The sequence below is a fragment of the Coturnix japonica genome, chromosome 2 (assembly GCF_001577835.2).
Source record: "Coturnix japonica isolate 7356 chromosome 2, Coturnix japonica 2.1, whole genome shotgun sequence".
Lineage (NCBI taxonomy): Eukaryota > Metazoa > Chordata > Aves > Galliformes > Phasianidae > Coturnix > Coturnix japonica.
The window spans coordinates 67695981-67720210 of record NC_029517.1 but is presented as its reverse complement, the minus strand read 5'-3'; the positions used below and the strand labels follow the sequence as shown (position 1 = coordinate 67720210).

Below are 24230 nucleotides of genomic sequence, written 5' to 3'. Positions count from 1 at the left end.
ACAGTTGCGTGGCCTCAGGACTTGGCTTGGCTGCTCTGAAGTCAAAACATCAGGCTTTACAGGCACATCCTTTGGGTGTCGGGGTGCTTAGCATTGGTCATATTGCTCTGCACATCTGCTCCTCCTACTTTGTAGTGTTCAATAGCACAGACATAGAGCGTGTCATACAAAAGGAGATGGATCAGGAAACACAGTGGTAATGGAGATGCTGGTGTCCTTACCCAGCTAGATCATGGATATCACATTTTGTGTGAGATACCAGAACTGAAATGGCTTCAAGGAGCAGCTAGTCAGGAAACCCACATGAGAAGAAGCTGCCATCTCATTTTCCAGCAATGCTGGACAAACCTTTGGTGGTTCAGAACATCACTATCAAGGAGCTGCTCTGTGATGGTGAGCAGACATTACAAAACTTGAGAGAACAGTAAAAACTGAAACATCCACTACTGTGGTGTTTCATTTCAAAAGACAGCCTTGCATAAAATCAAGGAAGCTTGTTAAATTGTGAATGCAGCAAGAAGGATCAAGTGTTTGCGTGCAGCATAGAAATTGCTTTAAGATGCTCTATTAGAGGGTCACAGCACAACATATGCACATTCCCTGGCAAAAAAAAGCATTTCAAAGGTCAGCCCCTCCACTAAACTTGGCCTGGCTATAGACTATGAGAAAGGAGTCCATTTGAAATAGGACAAAAAAACCCTCCCTTTTGTATCCAAAAGTTCAAAATGCAAATAACACAACTGCTCGCCCACCCGGAGCTCTAGCGGGATGAATGTAAACACAGACTAATGCGGGCCCAAAAGAGATTCTAAAGAACAACTTGCTAAAGGCAAAAGGAAAAGAAATATATAAAAGAATGAGAAAGGGGCCATCAAATGCAGCTTTTGTAGGGAGTTCATGCCCTCCAGGCCTTGAAACTTTTTGAAGGATGTATGGACAAAAGACATCCAGTTGACAGAACCTGCTAGTGTTCCTGCGAGATTTTTGGTGAGGTTCCTCAGAAAAGGCTCTTAAAGAAACTTAACGTGTCACACAGAAACTCAACTGATGTAAGGATAAGCAGAGGATGGGCGCGTATGATCAGATCTTGTTGAGGAGGGAAGGCTCTTGCTGTGTCCCTCGGGAAAACCAGTGCAGTTCAACATCATCCATAATTAAGTTAGAAAAGGAAATGCAAAGCAAAACCAATCATTTATAGTGAGGATGCTAATGTTACTCTAACAGCAAAAATTAAAGCAGTGGGGTGTTACAGTGAGGTTTAATGAGACTGAGTGTTCTGAGTGCGAAAATGGTAGATGAAATTCAGTGCTGACAAATTTTACATGGGAGTAAGAAAATAATCCTGATTTGACAGACAGGGTGATGGGCTCTGAACAAACTGTTGTACTGAGGAAAGACATTTTTGGCTTCCTGTGTAACTGTCAGCACAGTAGTTTGGAGGGGTTTAAAAAAAATCTATATGTTAAGAATTATAGGAACAGAACAGAGAACAGAGCAGAAACGTTGCTTGGCCATAACTAGAATACTGAGCAATTCTGAATCACTAATTGCAGAAAGAAGAGAATGGAACTAGAAAAAGTACAGCAGAAACTGATGGTTAGAGGTTGAAATTAACCCCTGCATCAGATAGAAGGGCATGGAAAATTGATGACCAAGGGAAGCAGATGACAGTAAGACCAAATATAAAGTAGCAGGGAGATGACTGTTATTATGTGAACATTCAGCGTCTCTCATTATATTAAATAACATAATGAAAATTAATGATTAGGCAGCAGGTCAAAGACCAAGCAGAAGTCTGTTTTATAATACTTATCTGTGTATTTCAGTACTGTGGGGAAGAAAAGAATGTACACAGATTCAGGAATTCAGATAAAGGCACAGATGCAGTGAGTTGTGTCACAGAACAAATGTGTGTGGCTCAGGTCCCTGAACTGCCAGCCAGCAGCTGTGCACCACAGCAAAACGTTCCCTTGTTGCAGCGTTCTGCAGCCGGCCACTTTTGGTGGCTGTTGCTTAGCAGCCCCATGCAAATCCAACACACATAACAAAACTCCCGCAGGTCCCAGAAGTGCAGCTGCTCCAACCCCGAGCTAGCTCTGCCAAAGAGGGTGCATTGTGAAGAGCACTTCTCTTACCTGTGAACATCCTTTGGATGCTTTTGGGTCAGCAAAGGTTGCTAATTCATGTTAGAATAGATCTCACTATCATTTCAATGCATGCAGTCTGTGCTATTAAAAATGGTGCATTGGTTCTGACCAAATACAAGAGTATGTGAGGGGGTTAAGACAGGGTTAAAATTCTGAGGTTGAAGATGAATCTTTTGTTTGTGACAAGTAGGTACTTCACTAATTACAAAATGGCACTTTCACATTATGCTCCAGCATTAGTATCATTTGAAGATTCTCAGGCTATATAGAACAAGGTATGCCTCTTCAGGCATAGGGAAACTTCAGGCTTCTTCCGGTTGCAGTGTAAATCAAGTAATTTACCTGCATAAGAAATACAAAGGCTGAAGCTACCAAAATCGCTCCGTTCGTTTTGATGGGGATGAAAGGCCAAACTTCAGCAGCTTCTGCAAAGAGCAGCCAGTACAGGGCAGAAATGAACACAAGTGAAGCTCGCTCTTCTGTCACTTGTCACCTTTCCTCAGCATCTACCCATTCTGTGGCTGTTGTCTGTATGTCTTAACCACCTGTGGTATCTTGTGCTTTCAAAAATGAAGAGTGATGACAGTGTTGGGCCTCCAGCAGGTCAGAAGAGATCTTAACTCGATAGCTGAGTAGCAGTAGTGCATTGAATATAGATGCATTTGGCTCAGCTGTTAGTTTTATTCTGTGGCATTGGTTCATTTTAAAACACATGCAGAAAATATTTTTTTCTTAGTCCTTCCAACAGAAAGAAGAGGTTCAGTTAGTCAAAGCATTTATGTACTTGTCTTTCCATTGAAAGGTCTGATTTTATAACTTGCATTTATTTCAGTGCAAAGTTGGTTGTAAGCTGGCTCTCAATTAGGAACATAAACATTTTGCTTAACTTGGACTACGGAAAACTTTTACTTTTTGTTCTTTTAGAAGGCTGCTTTTTGCTACACAGAATTAATCCTGGATAACGTTTCTGTTTTCAAACTTGCTGGAGAACTAATTTGGAACTTTCTGTCTCAGGAAATGAAGAGACGACGTATAGCCAAACCATTTTCAATGGAAAAGTTGCTTTATCAGATTGCAACAGCAGAAGCAAAAAAGGAAAATGGACCGACTCTGAGTACGATATCATCACTTCTTGGAGAGCTCAGGTAACGAATCGGGGCCTGTTGTACCTATTTTCTTTTCATTGGCAGACTCCAGAGGTGGGTAATGTAAGTAACCATTTTAGACAAGTATCTCGCACCTACTTAACCAAGCAAATCTATTTGAAGACAGCCACATGTGGAAGAAGCAGTTTCCTTGGCTGATGTGAGGGTGCCCGTGGTTAGGATGTCTTACTCTAAGAATTCCATACTTCTGGCACCGTCAAAGAATTAAAGTACGGATTAGCTTGGGTTTTTATTTTGTTAATCCTTGGTGCTGAGAGTCAAGATTTCCTGATGTGTTATGTGGGCTACATGGTGCCAAGCTGTTAAGTACCGCTTAGTTTTTAACTTCTTGGCATCGGTAGCTGCCGTCAATCCATGCCAGTAGTATGGGTTTTGCAGCAGGAACCCTTGTCTTCAGCATCAATATTGTTATACTGCAGTTGAAGAATGTATGCAGAGAGGTATTTTTTTCTTTAAACAGTCAGTGAGCAGCTTATATGCATGCAAACACTTAAAAACAAAAGCTTCACATTCCTTTTTCTCTCCACAGTGATTAAGGAAACATGTTTAGGGTTTTTCTTAAGATAGGTAAAATAGAAAATATGATGTTGCCTGGCTTCCTGTGTAATGTTCTTCTCTTTTGTTCCCTACCATGTAGTTGCTACCTATCTTTCAAGTTTGTGACAACTGGTACTCGAGATGCCAAGAAAGTTTTGATGAATGGAATCTACAAACTGTATTTAACTAACTAGCATGTTCATTTGGAAAGTTTCCAGTGACATATTGAAGGGGAATACAGCCCATGTGTTGTTGTAGTGTTCAGAAAGAAATACAAAGAGGTGTGCTGACTCCCCCTACCAGGTGTGCTGACTGCTTTACCTGCAGCTGGTTCCCCTGAAGGAATAATCACTTCCATGCGCACTTTTTTTTTTTTTCTTTTTTTTTCCCCTTGAAGAGGAAAAGTCTGCAAGTGTGAAAGGTGAAACAGAGATGTTGGTGCTTGATGTAAGAGATCACATCGACCTTTATCAGAGTGGTTCTCAAACTTGTTCTTATACTGAGGTTGGAATTCTCTGGAGAATATCAGTCCTTCCTGTGGCTGCTTATGTAAAACGAAACCCCAAACCAGAAAAGCACAACCAAAGTGGAACAATGCACCAGATATTTTTTGTTCTGTTCTGTTTTGCTTATTCGTTTTGTGTCTCGCTGCCTCCTCTCCTGACCTACCATGCCATTTGCTTAGCATGGCTCTCCACCCATCTTCGGCTGTGTCTGGTGGCGAGCGTCTCTATTCTCCCGTTCCATCTGCTCAGCTCACTCCACGCTACTCCGGCCCAACCTGCTCCCGCAACGCTGTACAGTTCTGTACAGGACGCGCTGGCCACCTTGCACACACAGCGGGTGGAGGGCGGCCTGAGGGCTCAGTGGTTGTTCTTAGTTGATATCCCCTTCTTTTTCCCCTGGGTATGCAGCAAGGTCTTCGTCTTTTGGCACGGTTGCTTGCCCTGCTCCCCCTTTCCTGCGTGACGCACCTCCCGGCAGCAGATCCTTGGTTCTCTGGCCTCCTGCTGAAGGTGGCTGTGCTACTCCTGGGGGCAACGGCTCCTCCTCCTCAAGGTGGCTTTTGGCAACTTCAGGAAAGGCAGCCGTGTTGTCAGCTACATGGCTCAGCTCTCCACATGCCCTGGGTCCCCACCGACCTCGAAGAAGTACTCGGCAGCCCCCAGTGCTTTGTGGAGCAGTTTGAGAACCACTGGATTGATACAGTGGTCACATTTTGCAGTTAGGCAGTGTTCCTGTGGTGCTGGCTGGCTCTCAGCATGCGTAGGGTATGGCACCAACCTCCAGCAACACTCAGGGCTTTGCTGTGTGCAGTTACGATTTCAGTGACGATGGTGGTAAAAGGGTGACTGTGGTTGGCTGGTTGGCTTTGTGGTGCTACGAGGAACCAGTGGTTTCTGATTGCATCCAATGTTCACAGGGACACGGAGCTGAGGCAGCGGCGGCAGCTTTACGAGGCAGGTCTCCACTCCTCGGCACGCTATGGCAGCCATGACAGCAGCAGCACGGCAGTGGATGGAAAGAAAAAGCCTCGAAAGTGGTTGCAGTTAGAAACGTCGGAGAGAAGATGTCAGATTTGTCAGCACCTGTGCTATCTGTCCATGGTGAGTACAGTCCTGAGCCGCAGCTGGGGTACCGAGTTGTAAAAAAAAAACAAAAAAAACCCAGAACCAACCAAAAATTTGGATGCTGGGGAGACAATGAAGTCATGTAAATGTAATCAAGGAAATGATTTTACTTTGTCATTCATAATGGTAGTAAGAGACACGAAGGCAACCAGCTCAATTCCAGGCTGAACTTGTCAGTGCGGCAGCCAGAAGCTGAGTGTGACCTCTGCTGGCTCAGACAGTAGCTGGGGGTCCCATGGCCACACTGCTGGTTTTGCTTGAACTCAGGGCAAAATTTAAAGTGACATGAAACTGCTGCTTTCAAGAAGCTTTTAGGACACACATTAGATAGTAGTAAGGCTTTATACATGTAACATTAATTAGATTTATCCTTCGTTGCTACTGGTGTTTTTTAATTAGTAAGTATTTGCCAACATTATCACTCGTCTTGCAATGTATGCACATCTTGTTTACTCCCCCCTTCACTGATTTACAGTGATATACAGGTATAATGATACATCACAAGGAGCATACTCTGGCTTCAGCTTGGAGCTCACCGCATTTCCCCCACGTGTTCTTTTTTTGGTAGGTTGTACAGGAGAATGAAAACGTTGTCTTCTGCTTGGAGTGTGCCCTGCGGCATGTGGAGAAACAGAAGTCTTGTCGGGGACTGAAAATGATGTACCGCTATGATGAGGTTTGTGCAGTCGTCACAGCTTTTCTCTTTTGCTGCTGGTTCATATATGTGAGCTCACAGAAATGGCTGGGAGTCAATGTGGAGATAGATAATGAGCACGGAACTCACGGCAGTGATTTAGGACTGAGTCGGGATTTTGGGCAAGTGCTGCATTGCAGTACATTCAGACAGTGCTCCTTACGTGCCTGTTCAGCACCATCTGTGGAAAAACTGTGTTTGGGGGTGGGTTGGACAGAGGAGGGGCTGTTAGTTAGTCTGAGCCGTGGGTAGGGACGCCATGGGAGAATACAAAATTGGCTCTTTGAGAGCAGTGCTGATAACAAGCAGCTCTGAGGCGGATGTCTCAGCAGCTACTGATGTGCACAGAGGTCCAGAGGGGAGAAAAAAAGAGAAAGTTAGGAGAAGTTGTGCCATTCTGGCCATCTTTGATTTTCACTGTGGGCTCCATTGCGCTGTCAGGTGCTGTAGCTTACAAACAGGTACAATCTAGGATTCCAGGCAACAGAGAAGCTGGCTTTGTGGTATATACACTGAGGAGTGCCAGAAGGCTCCTTGGAAATTTAAATACATTTCTCTTAATTCCTGAGCTTATTTAGGCTCTTATATCCTGGGTCTTCACAGTACTGATAACTCTATTGAGCCACTCTTAATCAGCACCACATAAAGTAATGACTGGTTTTATAATTACAAAGCAGGGATTTGGGGATTTCTTCCCCAAATGAAAAGACTCTCTCGATTTCTGCACTTCTGAAGGATACTCAGTGTAGGCCTGCTGGATGTTACATAATTTATTTTTGAGAGCTGTGAACAGGGAGAGAGAGAGCAATTCTTCACGTCAAATGCCATCTGTTAAACCTATTTAACTGTTAGCTGTGCTTTGCCCACAACCAACTTCTTAAGATTCCTGCCAGGAGGGGACATTCTCCCTTCACTCCAGACCTCACCGAGCCACTGACTGCAGCGAGAGCAGGAGTGGTGATGCAGCACAGGCACTGTGCTGTGCTGCTCAGGGACTCCTGTCTCGTTCTTACTGTATTGCCACGGACCCATAGCCCTGGGCCCTGTGTGGCACCAAGCACTAGCCTGGAGCACTTGGGGCATCCAGAGATCCTTAAAAGCAGTAACGGAAAATAGCATCCTGTAACAAATGGCAACAGTCTCAATAGGGAAAAGCAGGACCTTCTCCCTAAGTTTTAAATAAGTATTCAGTAAACAGCAGGTAGCAAGCGTTGCCACTTGCAGATTTCAGTAAGTTCATGGCATTTATGACTTTGCTCAGCAGTGGCCTTTAATCATGTCTGCAGCAAAGTTTTGGCTCTGCTGAGCTGTATCTGTGCAGCCCAGTGCTCAGCCTGGTGCAGTCCTGTCACCCATCGCTGACTCTGCACTCAGAGGCAGGAAACTACAGCAGGGGCACCATTCCAGGTATAGTGCACTGCTTCTTAGGCAGACCCCACCTGTGAAATAGTGGTCGTATGGGCTGCCGTGCAGTCAGTTAGCAAAGCAGCAGCTATTTCCCCCTGGTTATAGGTGCCGTCAACCAAAGGATGGCGCTACACCCGCTTTATCAAACAGAGGTGCTCGGAAAAAGGAAGGATGCTCACTTGTGTTTTGTTTTCCTACTTCCTGAACAGGAACAAATAATCAGTCTGGTCAATCAAATCTGTGGAAAAGTATCTGGTAAAAATGGCAGCATTGAGAACTGTATCAGCAAGCCCACACCAAAAAGAGGACCTCGGAAGAGAGCGACAGTCGACGTGCCATCATCCAGGCTTTCATCCTCCAGTTCATCCAAAAGTGCTTCAAGTTAATCCTGAAGATGCCAACACTCTCATTTTGTCAATTTATATATATTTTTTGTAATTATTATACCATAGTTTGGAGTACTTGCTGTAGAATACAAGCTGTCTTTGCACTAGCTCTAAAGAAGATTTTCTTCTGGTTTTAGAGAACTAATTTTGTTTTAGCATTAAACTGTTGGATTTCTTTTGTTTTTGTACTTAGGATAGGTAGATACAGCAGTCTGATTTTTTTAAACTGCCGTATGTTCACTGTTTTAAAAGCGGCGAGAGGGGCTGATCGATATTAATTTGTATTGACCCTGGGGCTGAGAAAATAAAGAAGCCTTTCTGGGAACTGGGGGAGGGGGTAAAAAAAACCAACAAAGGCTTTTAACCCATTTTTGACTAGGTTAAAGTTTTCTAATTTGTTCTCCGGTCACGCGAGCAGATTTTTCTAGAGCGAAAAGGGATGGGAGAGGAAAAAACAAAAACTTGAAAGAAATTGCTTTACTTTGGCTGTCTTTTATTCTGTCACAGCAAGTGGAGTTTTGTAATTTTTTAAATTGGAGGATCCACACTTACTTACTTACTTACTTTCTTTGGGAGGTTACGGCAGCTGAAGAAGGACTTTGTTTCCTAACTAACTGTAGGCAAAAGGAGGGGAGTTGGAGTATGTTCTCTTTTACCAGCACATCACTATGCATCTGTTTGGAGGGGGAAAATAATAAATAATAATAAAAAAATTTAAAAAAAAATTTAAAAAGAAAAAAGGAGGAAAAAAAAAGACTGCCTGCCTTGAGGAGTCACGTGAGGGAAAACTGTGCCTGATTTCATTAGGAAATCCATTCTGTTATTTTTTGGTGCTGTTGGCTACTTTATCAAAAAAACCCTTCAATAGCATCCTTTGGAAAGAAAAAAAACAAAACAAAACAAAAAAAAACAACAGAAAATAAAAAAAAAGTTTAAAAAAAAAAAAGTTAAAAAAAAAAAGTGATTGAAGCCATAAGTGCTTCTTTTGTCATAGACGTGCAATCTTTTGAACATTCCATTTCCATTCCACTGCTGTGTTTCACACCCTTCACACCGTTGAGCATTAATTTGTTTTGTCTGGGCTTCGTTTCACGATGCAATCACGTTTAGAGCCACTAGCAAGTCTGCGTATTTCTTTTGAATGTGAAAAAATGCATTTGCTTTCATCTTGTCTCTCTCTTTTTTTTTTTTTTTTCTCTTCGTGTTGTAACAAAAAAACAAACAAAAGAAACAAAAAAAAAAATCACCCCTTTTGTACATATGCCTGTAAATTTTTTTAAATACTTGAGCCTTTTCTTGGGGTGGGGGGAGGGGTGGCGAGGAGACGAGATGAAGAAAAGCCTTACGTTTCACTTTCTTCATCGGTTGGATTGGATGCTTACAGGGTTTTTCTTGTAACATTTATAAGTGCTGCTTACATCACTGAACAACAACAAAAAATAATAATGGAGTAGCTGTTGCCCTTTTCCGGTTGTGTGTACAGTATGTGTGGAATAAAAAAGGGAAAATGTTTTCACAAACTGTTTTGTTTCGTAATTGAATTCAACGATACCGTAGCTACCCCATATTGCACTGAGCTTGCCAGTGGTGACTGTCAGGAAAGTCCTATACTACGATTTGTTGGTTGTTGTTGCAGAAGACTGAACTGTTTTGGAATATTTAACAATAACATAAACAGAGTCAAGTGTTTTCAAATGTGGTTGTCTGGTTTTTATGGCCTTGCTGTGTACTTTTTTCCCTCTTGACAGTAAACTTCTGACTATGGCTTACAGTTTGACATTTAATTTATTAGCGCTGCTCTGCTCTCTTTCCTTGTAAGGAAAGACTTCATGTTGTTTATTGCCAGTTTTTTGTTTACTTTCCAGGTTTGTACTACGAGGTTTAATAAAAAAACAAAAATTTTTTGGACATTTTGTTTGTCTTCTGGAAAGTGAGTGAGTAAAGCGAGCTCCTCCAAGAAAGATTTTCTTTTGACAGCAGCCTCGTTAAATGCTAAGGAGAGATCGTATGTACTGGTAGGTAGCGAGCTCCTAGCCACCACGTCCTGCAGGGCAGGGGACAGAGACCCAATGAACCCTAAAGGAAAGCAGCCACCTCCCAGTGGCTCTCTCTTATCACTGTCTATCTATCTGTCTGTCTATCTATCTATCTGTCTATCTCATCATAGCACCCACCGCTAACTACCAGGTTCGGTCTTGGGAAGAGATCTGCAGCACAGCTCTTCCTTTTACTTACGCTGCTTCTGATTACATCCCTTCCCTCAGCATGTGAAGAGTGGGAGCCAGGAAGCTTTTCAAAGGAGAGCAGATCCCTGCAAACAGAGCACGAGACTTGACAAGAAACGGGAGTTAGGTCCAGACCACAACTGCAGAGAAAATGACTGCAAAAAAAACACACGAGGGGATTAAGATAATGACCATATATCTTAAATATTGTAAAACCTACGCACTTCGTTTATAATAATTTCTTCAGCTTTATTTCCCTTAAATTGCTGGCTTGCCTCAGTGCAGACGCACAGATGTTACCGCGGAAAAGTAAATTTCACTGGTGCTTGGGATAAATGATCAGGTTTTCTGATTGCTGCTTTAGCCTCCTCTGTTCACTGTCATGGAGAAAGTGCTTTGGGTAATCAAATGAAAGACATGGTTGGGATAGAAATACTTTATTTTAATGTCGAAAGAGGAGTAAGCTTACACAATGCTACGGTATCTGCTCCACGAGGAGTGTAACACTTCCATACGCACCTCTCCTCCTTTTAATTTCTCTCTTTTTTTTGTTTTTGTTTCCTTAACACCTACGATAACTAAGTTGGTCCTGAATAAGAAGTGTGAGATAGTAAACGCTGCTGCGCTAGTAGACAAAAGCGGTAGGCAGACAATAGGTAGCAAAGAGTAGAAAACAGCTTTTCATTTTGGTTTGGGTCTTAAATCTTCAAGTTGCAGCAGCTGAAAACATGCAAGGAACAATTTGGGGCCAGGATTATACATCAAATGGAAAGATTCCCAATCAGCTGTTTAAAGGTTAGCGGTCGTAGTGACTTATCTTTCCCCTTTACTTCTTTTATACATAGTATATACAAAAGTTTCACTGCTCCCCTGAGCCCCAAGATGACTGTTAAAGTGTGTGTGCTTTAGGCATATTTTTATTGTTAAAAACCAACCTCCACCTGACTGGCAATTCTGTAAAAAGGCTGTATGTTGTACTAGTAAAAAGGTCTGGCTGTTCGGATTGGTTAGCAAACTGTGACACAGGCAAGCTCCTCATTCATTTGTTCATTCATTCAGAAGTCATTCTTAAAGGATATGGTTTTAAGATTCAAATAGTTTGAGAGTCACTTTCATCGCTAACATCTGAAGCACCCTTTCTTTCAGTGACAGCAGCAAGAGCAGTGTCCACTTGAACCTCCTCTTCATCAGACTGAACGACTGGAGATTCTCCTTCGCTCGCCTCTTGGCTGGCAGAATCAGTGCAGGTGGATGACAGCGAAGACAGTTTGTGGCGTAATTCGGACTGGCTCGGAACCTGAAGACTGATCTCATTCACATAGGTGCCGGAGTCAGGCCCTTGCAGGTGGAAAAACAAGAAGAAGAAATAAGCGATAGCTCAGCAATGCAATGAGAAGTGTTAGCAGAGCTCAGAGTTGGTTTATGAGTTGCACTCAGGCTCCTCTGCTCCTTTTGATGCAAAAACAAAACCTCCCGAGACACAAAGCTGCCTTGGCATTTCTGACACTGCTCTCAAATAGAAGCTGCAAGCTGATTTTTGAAATGTTTCTGATGGTACGCATGGTTCTTGCTCGTTCTGGTATTCTAATACTAGGGTTCAAGTGACAGAAGAGGGCAGGAGCACTGTCGTAACTTACATCCAGTTTGCCTGTTAGCCAGGACAATTAACCTTCCTAACTCAGGCTACAGCATGTGCTGAGAATCATCACCAACAGGAAAACTCTCCAAAAATAACTGCCCAACAGAATGACACACAAAAATTAAGTAGAAAACAAAACAAACAAACAAAAAAAAACAACAATAAAACCCACAACCAAAACCACAAAAACCCGGAAAGCAGACGATAAAAATGATCTCTAGATTTAACTAAAAACAAAGATACAGAAGTACCTTCAGGTACTACTGTGTGTGGCTTTGGGCCCCTCACTACAAGAAAGATAAGGGCAATGAAGCTGTGAGGGGTCTGGAGCACAAGTCTTATGTGGAGCGGCTAAGGGAGCTGGGATTGTTCATTCTGGAAAAGAGGAGGCTCAGGGAAGACCTTATCTCTTTCTACAACTACCTGGAGGGAGGCTGTGGTGAGGTGGGGTGGTTGTTGGCATCTTCTCCCAGGTAACAGTGATGAATGAGAAGGAATGGCCTCAATTTGCACTAAGGAAGGTTCAGGTTGGATGTTAGGAAAAGTTTCTTTTCCAAAAGAGTGGTGAGATGTTGGAACAGGCTGCCCAGGGAGGTGGTGGAGTCACCAGCCCTGGAGGTTTCTAAGAAAAGGGTAGATGGCGCCCTGGGTGACACAGTTTAGAAAGGTCACAGGCATGAGCTGATGGCTGAACCAGATGATCTTAGACTTTCCAGCCTTAATAATTCTTTGATTATACAAAAATCAGTCTTGCACTATAGCATGACAGGTCTCCTTTTGCAAAGTTGCATTATAGCTCAAGGAACTGGGACTGGGATTTTAAGACTCTGCTCCCTCTATGCCATGCAGAAAGATGTCTAAGCAAATTCAGTGCAGCAGCATCTGCTTGCAGTTTGAGAGTTCATTCTCTAATGCTACCTTACATCCTCCTCTGGACACTTCCTGGCAGTAAGGAAGGAAGGAAAAAAGACATGGAAAAGTCTAAACTCTTTTTCTATGATCTGCCAAATAATTCTCTTTTTGCTTTCCTGCAGTACTTAGAATCTTATAGGTCACACAGCTTCAGCACTGAGGAACCATAGTGAGAAAATACCCTTAGGTAAGAACTTTTTAAAATAAATGTTTCAAAAGGGTGTGGGTAGAAATGAGCTGACCACACCACCTCAGCCCTTTCAAGGTCAGATGCAGAGCAGCTCACACCACATTGCCCTACAATGGACCTCACTGTCCCACCAAGTAACAGCTGAACTGTAATTGGCAAACCACTGCAAAAGCATTCGGAGGCAGTAGAAGCAAACAAATCCTTTCTGATTCAGAGTGAAATGAATCATCTGGAGACACAAAAATAGGGTTCACAAGACTGTCACACTGTAGGAGCAACAGTCGTTGCTGCCTGTTCCACCTCTGTGTTGCAACTGAGCGCTACAGAGCACCGCAGCACTAGCATATTACGTTACGTTGTGTATGCACAGGTGTGTATACCTATACAGCAAGTACATATACACCATACACACCGTAACACTTGTATCACAATACAAAATGATCGCAGTTATTTCAAAGGCTGATAAATTTTAAATCAGCTTAGGCAGAATGCAGCCACATGCAGCACCTTCTACATTTCCTCATTAATGCAGTCATACTGTCTTGATGAGAAATGAAGACACGGAACCCCCTGAGCCAACATCTGCCAGAACCAGCATGGGCAACAGCCCTGGCTTCTGGAATTAGCACACACTCAAACAGTGATTAACTCTACCAATGTATGAACTGGGTGTCTATCAAAAATCAGCCATCTGAATGCAGTTTTTGCAATAAAATATTAAACCTTCAGTAGTTGCATTCATTACAACGTCCCCTATCAACTTTTTATCAGTAAAAATGCAGCAGAAAGCTCTGTGAAGCACATCCCCTACCCATAACTTAACAGAAAAGACATTAATCTGCACTAAGCAGATAATGAGAGCGACAGGCCAGGAACATTACACAGCTCTACAGCAAGCTCTCCAGTCTTGCAACTCGATTCAAACATCCTGAAAAATGACAGTGAAAAAAAACATTCAATCTATGAAATGTTTTATGAGGTAACATCATCCGTTATGAACGAGAGCAATTCTTGTGATTAATCGTTTTGGCAGTACTAGGAGCATACCCAGCATAGGAGAAAGCATATTATTGTCCTCGCCTCCTGAGTTTAAAAAGACATCGAGTGCTTCTTGGTCAGACATGTCCATTAGGTCCATCTGTTCCAGCATGTCCACATTCACTTCCATGGAAGACATACTGCCAATTGGTTCTGTAGTAAAAATAGCGCAATGAGCAAACTGACCGTCAGTGACACGATGTTATTACCTATAAAGGTTTTAATTGCTGCTATAATTGTACACATCAATAATAATTAAACCAGATATGGAAGGAGTGTATGCATCAGATAACTGCTGGGCAGCAATCTCAGCCCAAAACCAAAAACTCTGTGCAACCTCTGTTGTGAAACTAAAATCCATTACAGCTTTTGCAAAACAAAACATTTATAGCAACAATGCTTGCAGTGATAGCTTCAGAAATACTCTAAGGTGAGGCTCGGGGACAAACATTGGAAGTTTCCATTTTGCATCACTCCTTCCCACTTGCCTTAGCCAAGTCTTTTTTAGATTAAAACCCAAGTTAGAGCACACAATCTCTAGGTGTCAGTGCATGGGGGTGTGAAAACTAGGAACGAGGATTAATGTTAACAGAGCAGCCATTCTTCCTTGTTCTATCAATTCAGTCTAATAAGTGACAGCAGCATGCACAACATCTGATGCCCAATATCTCTCCAGGCATGGGGATTTCACAGCATTAACACCTCAAGAAAACTACTTCTTACTGTCAGCATAAAACGGACTATTCAAAGGGGAATTAAATGCCTGGATGAGCATCTTCTTCCTTGAATAGCAGAGCAAACAAACACAGAACGAGAGTTTTCAGGGCTGCTCAAGATTTAAGTCCTTTTGCTGCATGTGTATTCATAAATATAATTAGCAGTTTGAAGGTTTATCTAAGTGGAACAATTACGCTATTAAAATTTTCATACATGAATCGAAATAAAGTTGTATCATAGTGTTCTTCTTCCATATGTACTGTACTTCTGTAGTTTTACATGTACTGTCCAGATCCAATTATTCAGAGAGTTTCTTTGACACACACAGGTTCTGCATTATACTGAAAATACTAAGTTCAGAAAGACAAATACCCACCTCCCTCAAACAGAGCATCACAGTAGCGGTGACACAATTGAATTTAGTATAAACAGATAATGTATCTATACACAAACACATACATATATCACACACACAACCTAGGAGATATAATCTTATTTTTTTTTCCCAGACTAAAGGAATTTAAAACTTACATTTTTTCTTTCTCAGACTGTCCAGTCTAGAGCATGTTGCAGGTTAGCATTTATAGCACTTGTGCAGAGAAACTGAAATCCTGGACTGCATTCCCTGCTCCAGCATCACAAATAACAGCAGCAATAATGTTATCTCCTGCTTTCTTTCCTGTTCTACAAACATTTTGGCCCAACAGATGGATGCTTCCCACATAGAAGTGTCTGTAGTCTACAGCATTCTTGTCCTTTAACTAGCTGGGAGATGCCAGACCTGAGTCATCTACAACACGGAGAAAGCTTCATCTGCATTTCCCATGTCCTGATCACATACTCTGGAGATTTCATAGGCAAAGTAAGAAGCTGCCATCTGGAAACTGTTTTTGAAAGACAACACTGAGCCTTGCTCGCACCTTTGGAAACTTTCTGAGGCCCTTTCTGCCAGGTGATGATGCCAGACTTCGGCATCGTGACAGAGGTGCCCAACTCCACCCATACCTTCAGAGATATGGGTGCACTTACGAGCTGTAAGGAAGAGCACCGTTCCAGATGTGCCTCAGCACTTTGCATTTTCTCAAACAAGCAGAGGTCTGATTGACTTTATAAAGCATCTAGTTCCCCTGGGAACCCAAAGGTTGTTTCAAGAGCTTATCTGAATTTTCAGCTCCCCCAAGAGGAATGTAAGCACTGCACTGCTTCAGCTGTAAGTGCCCATTGCTGGCTGTGACAATCAACATTATCTAAGATGCGAGTTTGTGGATCACACCTGAAGTATTTCAAAACTTGCCTCGTCTCTCTGCTATCTGCAAGTATCCTGTAGAAAGGTATTGCTCCATGTCCTGCTGGAAGGCTTCTTCAAAGAATTTCTGACGTTCCTTCAGCTTCATCTGCTGGGTGTGCTCCATATCCAGAACCTTCTGTGCGTGTTCAGCATCCAACTCAGCTGAGCATAAAGCAAAGAAAACAAACAAATCAGTCACGCGCATATCCCCCTGCCTCTTGGGATTTCAAAGCCAAGGATAAGTTCAATAGCGACAGACTGTTACTACAGACTGTTAACAGAGGCTGTCGTAAAAGGAGACTTCTGTGCTTTGCAGCTATATTTTGAAACTGACAATAAGAATACTACACCATGCAGCGCCATCTTAACATAAAAGTAAGATCGTAACAATGTTGAGGTAATGTGCAAATTTCTTGAACCGTGTGAATCTGAAAGCACCATCCAGCAACACTCAGGATTTCAGAACTGGTTAATGCTGATTGTCTGCTACTGTACATACCTTTTACACACACACACACACAAAAAAACCAAAAAAACAAAACTTTAATTGGGATGTTTCAGCACACCTCTAAACACAGAAATACACATACGCAGGTGTGTGCATATCTGCGTGAGATGCTCTAGTTCTGTCAGCCCCCAGACGCACTGAGAAGAGAAGCTGAAATGTATCCTAGATGCAGTGTAGAGGAGCTGAGAGTGCAGCCTGGGCTGATGTGACATATGGAATTAGTACTGTTTTCAATGCCAGCATTGCACAGTCATTAATATCAACACAAAGAGACTTCTCCATATACAGCAGCAATGACGATGCCAGACAGTGATGACACTGACACCACAGAAGCAATGTCAGTTGCCATGAGTTCCTAATACTCTATATCAAAGAGAAAGGGGCAGCTTGTGTGCCATGTACAGACACACAGAGACAGCCAGATTTGCTTACACATATCTAATATTGGCTCCAGCAGCTTTATCCTTCTGTGGAGAAACAAATATTAGCCTGAATGCCAATGGAAGATCTCCTTCCTTCCTGTTCTGCCCTACAGGAGTCACTGAAGGGTCAGAGGACATACAAAGAAACAAATTGTTATGTTTGGTGAAGAGCAACATTTTCTAGAATGAGACCTTAGCTACTGAAGTACAAACTCCAGCCTATCAGAATATGCTTTAGCAGATCTGCCTTCGGGGAGAAATACACAAACTAGAAATGTCCCTCTCAGAGCAATCTTTCTGTGTTTTTAAAGTGCTCTCACAAACAATCTGCTCACAAGAAGGAGCAGAACTTGCCTGCAGAGAAGTTGATGGAAAGGGCAAGGGTGGCACAGAGCTGCTCTGCCCAACAGGGAGAGCTCCACAAACAGCCAGGTAAATATACTGGCTTCTGTGTGTCAGGCAGATGCAGCTGGAACGTGGCACCCATACAGGCAAACTGTGAAAGGGTGTAAAGTTGTCTAGGGTGAGCACTGCATCAGTCCTCCAGGGAAATGCTTTATTAATGATATTTCAGCATATGAAATTCATTAGGAGCATTCACCATTATGGAGATTACTATCATAATGCAATAGGTGTTTCATTGCACTGGGCAGAAACATCAGAGAGCAGTAATTCCACCTCTTGTTGCATCACAGTCACAGTTCATGCACAGAAGCTGCAGTAGATTCCAGAAAGAGCTATAAAACTGGAGTGACAAATCCAACAGCCATTAAACCATCAGTAAATAAGCTGAAATCTTTTTGTTAACGCAAATTTTGGTAGTAAAACATCAGTATATTACAAGGAAAACATTTTCCTTTAAGTCAACCCATCTTTATTATCAATTACACAGTTGCGTACAATGACTCTACATTCCCTGGAGCGTTTTGGGGATACATTCCTCCTCTACTGCGACCCTGAATGATGAGCAATTATTAATAACCCTGCGGATGATGCAGAATGTTATTCAATTGTAATAATAAAAGCCAGCAGCTCCCACCGGCAGCAAAAACGTCCTGTCTCTCCCGTAATATATTCTGACAGTTTTGCACACTGTATGGGTACATCAGGGTATTTTTAACCCCAGAAGAGAGGCAGTATCCAAGCAACACATGAGAATGGCACAACTTCCCTAGCGCCACACTCTCAGTCTTTGCTTTCTCCCTAAGATGTACTTGTATATTCCCACAGTTGTCCTGGCCAAAGCTAAAGGCTAAGGGCTGCCTGCATCCTGACAATGTGATAAATGGTAAGAAGTGTTGCTACTGGGCTAAGTGAAAGCAAGCAGTCACACCTGAACAACAGAAAACACACGGGAGGGTTCTTAGTGGTGGTTTTTCTGTTTTGTTTTTCTTCTTTAAGCTATTCAGAATTACATTTCCCGTTATCCAAGAGCAGGGTTCATGTTTTTATAACACACCCAACACACTCAGCACCAAAAGAGAAGACACGAGCACTATCCATCCACACTCATACACTGTTCCTGGCCAACATGCGAACTATTACAGACATCTCTGGGACCTGACGCACATGAAATACTATCGCATTTTTCCTTTCCCGCATGACTGTACCTTGGAACCAGTAACTGCTCCACCACTGAGCACCAGAGGAAAAAGGCAGACTACAGAGAAAACACCAGCTTGCAGACAGCTGCAGATCTGTGAAACTCATTTGTATGATCCACACTGAGGCCAGTCACAGCTCTGAGCCACCCATGGCTTTTTGTGAGAGTGCAACTATGCAGAAGCAAAATATTTCTTAAGAACTGGAAAGTCACGGTGTCCGCCCCATGACCAGGAACAGACCTCAGATCTTTGATGAGATTTGGATAGATTTGAGTATAACAATTCTAAATGACTTTGTAAAATATTTTTATTTACAAACGGACTCTTATTCTGGAAAAATACACAAAAGCCACATCTTAAGTTGGAGTATTAAGACCTGAACAGTAGGCCTTGAACCAAAGTTGACCTCTAGATGAATCTCACAACCCAGCATTATATATCATCAGTATCCAATCATTAGTGAAATATGCATCTTGGACAACACATCTCATTAACAAAAGATATATATTAGATAAAGCATTATGAGAACATATCAACCTTTCCTTGTTTAGAAGAAAGACTTACTAGTAAGAGAGACTTTCTAGGTTCCTCCTTGAGCCCTGGCCAGGCTTGAGATGGAATCCAAAAGGGAGAACAAAACTAGATGGTTCCACCTAATTGTCACGTAAACTTGTTTATTCAACAATATAAAAGCTGGACCCTCTTGTAGTGAAGTTGGAGACCTCACCTATGAGTGGATGCACTGCATAGGACCTCCCAGTTGCTGGGAAAGGCTCTCCAAATCCTCACTGCAACCAGGGCTCCCCAGTGACTGCAGATCTGGATGATGGTAAAGTATTAGGGCAATTGGTGATGTATCTTTCTTAATCACTATCACTATCCTCATGTAGTAATGGTTAGGTGCATTGCCTTGCTCTGTTTTTTCCTTGCTGAATAATTCCATTTATTATCTAATTGCTTTAAGCTTAGCTAAAGATAAATGCACTATTTAACTTGGTGTCTGTGACCCTTGTGCTGACCTTGTCTGCTGGCAAAACATAAGTGCTTAAAGCAGAACCTAGGAGGTGCAGGCTCCAAAGGAACAAACGACAATAGCTTATAACCACATAGTTCAAGTGTAAAGGGAACTGTTTCCTGACAGCATTCGCATGATTGTCTGACCTGCTACAAATTAGAATTCCTGCTGCTGCAGCTAAGAGTTTACCCAACCACCAGCTAAGAACTCTTATACATTAATCTAAGATACTTTCCCGTTGTACAAAACAGATATCTTGAATAAGTATGTCCACAAAGAAAGCAAGCTGGGAAAACAACTACAAAAAAAGCAGCAACTTAAAAGTTTTTTTGGATCGCCAATATATCCCTTAGACCTCACACAAAATGAAAGATATGAAGCTGTCCAAACACAAATGCTGCTCTGGAAGTAATGTCCCTTATGCTATTATGTTGGCCAACAACATCAGAGGTGGATGTTGGTGGTACGGTACTAGGGTTTGAACCTTCTCACCATTGCATTGCATTCCATTGTTGTCACATGCCAGACAGCAGCAGAAGGGCTATCTGAAAAACTGACATGGAAGTCTGACATGGAAGTGTGGAAGAAGCAAAGGTACCTCACAGAATTCCTCCACCAGGAAAACATTGCGTCCTTGGACATTCATTGATGCTTGCTGAACATTTATGAGTAGTGGATGTGAGCACATCCATATGAAACAGTGGGCAGTGCGTTTTAGCACTGGCAACAGCATCATGAAAGACAAGCCACATTCCAGATGGCTATGTACAGCTGTCACACCACAAAATGAAGAGCATCATGATCAGCTCATCTGTGTGAATCAGTGGATTATGATCAGGGAACCATGTAGGAAGCTGAGTATTGGCTTCAATGCAATGGAAACCATGGTGGCAAAGTCTGCACCAGGGGGGGTCTCATGAATGCTCACACAGGAATAGAAAGAAAATGGTATCCGAGTTTGTCAGGATCTATTGAATCAATACAAGGCTGAAAGTGACAGCTTCCTGGATTGCATCATTACTGGTGACTAACTGAAATCAAAACAGCAGTCCATGCAGTGGCAACCTGAATTTTCCATCAAGGTAAAAGATCAAGACACAGCCCTCAGTGGGTGAAATGATGAATGCCGTCTTTTGGGATAAGAAAGGGGTGATCCTTCTGAATTTCCTGGAACTCTGACAAATCATCAACTCCGATTGCTACAACACGATACCAGATAAGCTGAAGGCTCAAACTGCTAGAGACAGGCCAGAAAAGACAACCTTTTTCTTGCAACACAATAATCCCTTTCCCATTTGAAGACCATGGAGCGCACTGCCTTGGCTGGACTGTCCTACCATATCCACCATATAGTCCAGATTTGGCACTTTCTGACTTCCATCTGTTCAGACCAATGAAAGATGGACTGTGCGGGCAATATTTTCCCAGCAATGATGCTATCATAGCAGCTGTATAACAGTGGGCCACCTCCATTTGTGCAGATTTTTCTGAATGTGGCATGCAAGCTCTTGTTCATTGCTGGCTAATACACAAAGCTAATGTGACCATATTGGAAAATAAACACTCCATAGCTGAGAATTTGTTCCATCAAATGTTATTAAGTTCTTTGTAGATGTCAGTTTTCATAGAAATAAATAGGAGGCATTACTTTCAGAGTAACCTACAAAGATGGGTTTTCGTGCTTTTATATTGTTATCCAACCAGTTTACTTTTCTTCAATTAACGTATGACTTTATAGTTCCCCTGGGAACTAGAATCAATAAGTGCATCTGCCATGAAGAGGGAAAGATAGAGAACAAAACAAAAACTGGAGCTTATTCTAAGTGCTCTTTTTCCCTCCCCGCACTTCATGTTTTTTGTAGAGTCTTTCAACCAGACCACAAAATGAATGCAAGCATTCTTCCTAGGGATTCTTGCTGTCAGTAACCACATCAAAGTTTCAAGCAGCTCTCCACTGAACACACCCCAGGTTTTTGATGTTTCTCCAGCACTGGGTGGTGGGTGTACGGGCAGAACTGAACTTGACATCTTATGAGGCCTAATAAGTGCTCAGCAGGGCAGAAAAATCCCTTCCCTGATCTCCTGTCTGTGCTCCTGTTCCCATAGCCCAGGATTCTGTGGCCTCTCTTGCTGCCTTGTCTGCTGCGGACTGACACCCAGCTTGCTGCCCTCTGCATCCCCTCAGGGCCTTTCTGAAGAGCTGCTCCTCCTGCCCAAGAGCACAGCATTGCTCTTGTACCTGCTGAGCCTCTCAGTTCTTCAAGTCCTACTATTGCTGTTCTGACTCATCCCTCTGTTCGGTAACTTATGCTTACAGCTGTGTCATTATTTACCCTTTATGTACAAGAGAAAAACAAGAGAAGATGCTGGAGAGAGCCTCAAAGAATACAAGCTTTCTTGAAAATGTTTAAATTGTTTGTGATGGAATTTAGGAAACATTTAGACAACATGAGGGAGGAAGCTCACCAGATCACTCTTGCTCTGTACTTTGCTAAGAAGTGGTGGGAAAAGTATTGGTAAAATTTGGAAACTGAGATACAGGCACAAAAATCTTTCTGATCCACATAGGAACAAAACTAAAATAGGTGAAAACTATAAAAATATAATTCTTTTAAAACTCAGATTCAACAGCTTGTTTGCAAAGCAAAAACCTTTTCTTTCAAGTGCACATTCAAATGACTACAAAGCAAAAATAAAGCTCCAGCTCACTTGACAGGGAAGTCAGGTTTTCACTAGAACTCAGTGGCACTGCATGTTGCTGCAGTCAGCAAAACCGTAGCAAACCATCTCTGCTGGAAGAAATGCTCATAGCTCTGAATGAGTTTTATTCTCTTGAAATCCTGCGTTTTCATCAAGAAAGATCTTACTAAAATCAAGACTAATAAAACTAATGCTATTAAATTATCACTCAATAAAATCAATTGCAATCCTTGAGAATATTTAACTAACTTGTGCTTTTATGGATTTCATCAAAAAGCAAAACCACTAATTAGCCCAGAAATAATCCCGCCAAGAAGGAAGGCAGAGGTCTCACCAGAGCAGAGGTTTCCCAATGAACGGTTTCAGTAAGTTGGCTTACCTCGAAAACTCCTTCTAAACAAACAGATCGCCTACTTGAGAACCTTTAAAAATACAGAATCAGCCTAAATAAATACCAGAGCAAAGTACTGAAAGCAACTGCCTGCATATTCCAGGTATTGAAAAAGCACCTGGAGGAAAGAGCAGCTTCCGACCAATATGACAGGAAACCACTTGGGAGAAGGTTTCCACATAACTCCAAACCTTATTTGGCTGCTGGTGATCATTATAAATAAGAGGTCCTAAAAATACACTCTTCCAAACAGCACGAACCGGGTTCTAAAAATGTACATATATCTAGAATTAAAAAAATAATGGCACCATCTTTATATTAAGCCATATGCCTCCCTCACTCACATGGCGTGTGAAGAATACTAAGAGTTTGACAGTATTAGGATCAGGTCAGCTAAGCAAAAAGTCATTGCATTTGCATTTATTTTACTTTTATAGTTTCTTAGCTCTCTCCTACTTTGCAAAGCCTTATAAGGTGGCCTTTCTGGGGACAGAGCAGCAGCTTGCTACTGCAGATGAGCACACACCTGAGCTAAGGAGAGAATGCACCCAATTAACAAAGGTGTGGGCTTGTTTTCATATTTAAACAGCTAATACAACACAAACAATTAATTTAGGGACTCAGTGAAGTATACAACAGGGAGAGTTAAAGATGGCTTCCTATATCTGGAAGCATAAATCTTGCTTTGCCCAACCATACATTTGCAATAAAACAAATATCCTACATCCAGCTGAAGACTCTTCTGTAAATTGTTCTCTAGCAGCACAAAGGACTATATTGCCTTAGAGCCTGACCTACTCTAGTTCAGAAACAGCAAGAATGCTTTTGGCCAGTTTTTTTTTTCCTCATAAAAACATCCTGAAACCCAGGTGTATTTGCCTACTTCTCAATTTTTTTAAAATAAAGAGCAGACAAGATTTCATGTTTGCAAATGTCGTAACCATCGATAATTTCAGAACTTTTAAAATTGGCTTTAACCACAGCCAAAATCATAATGGATATACTGTACTACAGCATGCTGCTTTATTTATCTGCACTTGCTTCCAAACTTTTCTGCATTCAGCTATTCAAACACACATCTCACAAAGGATGGCAATGTTACAGCAAAAGCTTTAGGCACCAAATTCATCTCCCCCAAGCCCTTCCTTATCACAGCATCATAGAATGTTTGGGTTGGAAGGAACCTGTAAGATCATTTAGTTCCAACCCCCTCTAGACAGGGGGACCTCTAGACACCTCCCTCTAGACCAGGTTGCTCAAAGCCCAGTCCAGTCTGGCCTTGAATGCTTCCAGGGAGGGGGTATTCACAACCTCACTGGGCAACCTGTTCCAGTGTCTCACCACTCTCACAGTGAGTTCTTGACTTACTTTGGATTAACAAATCTACAATCTAACATTTTCCAGTCTTCTGGTCCAAATTCCCAGAAGGATGATGTTGAACTGAACTAGAACAGGAATTCCACAGTAAACAAACTGGCAAGCATCTGAACTCATGTGCCTGTTTCCTGCCTCTTTATGAATCTACCATTTACCATACTGTAAGAACAATAATTCTGTTAGTAAACTGCCAAGTATTTGTTTTCAATACAAATTACCCTGACATGTACCTTCAC

At 42.2% G+C, this 24230-nt stretch overlaps 2 protein-coding genes across 5 annotated transcripts in view; one reads left to right on the top strand and one right to left on the bottom strand.

The window, feature by feature from the left end:
* Window positions 1–9876, top strand: part of JARID2 (jumonji and AT-rich interaction domain containing 2) — a 197456-nt gene extending 187580 nt beyond the window's left edge. For 2 of the 3 annotated variants that reach the window (XM_015854676.2, XM_015854679.2), the window contains 4 exons: window positions 3162–3292; window positions 5274–5457; window positions 6050–6157; window positions 7792–9876. In XM_015854676.2, coding sequence (XP_015710162.1) covers window positions 3162–3292; window positions 5274–5457; window positions 6050–6157; window positions 7792–7968 — 600 coding nt within the window. In that variant the 3' untranslated portion in view covers window positions 7969–9876. The remainder of the gene's footprint in view (window positions 1–3161; window positions 3293–5273; window positions 5458–6049; window positions 6158–7791) is intronic. The other variant, XM_015854678.1, reaches the window with a different exon arrangement.
* Window positions 9877–10115: 239 nt separating this feature from the next.
* The window catches only part of DTNBP1 (dystrobrevin binding protein 1), a 67122-nt gene continuing 53007 nt past the window's right edge, over window positions 10116–24230 (bottom strand). For both annotated transcript variants that reach the window (XM_015854680.2, XM_015854681.2), the window contains exons 8-10: window positions 15984–16139; window positions 13982–14125; window positions 10116–11531 (exon numbers count right to left, since the gene is read on the bottom strand). In XM_015854680.2, coding sequence (XP_015710166.1) covers window positions 11284–11531; window positions 13982–14125; window positions 15984–16139 — 548 coding nt within the window. In that variant the 3' untranslated portion in view covers window positions 10116–11283. The remainder of the gene's footprint in view (window positions 11532–13981; window positions 14126–15983; window positions 16140–24230) is intronic.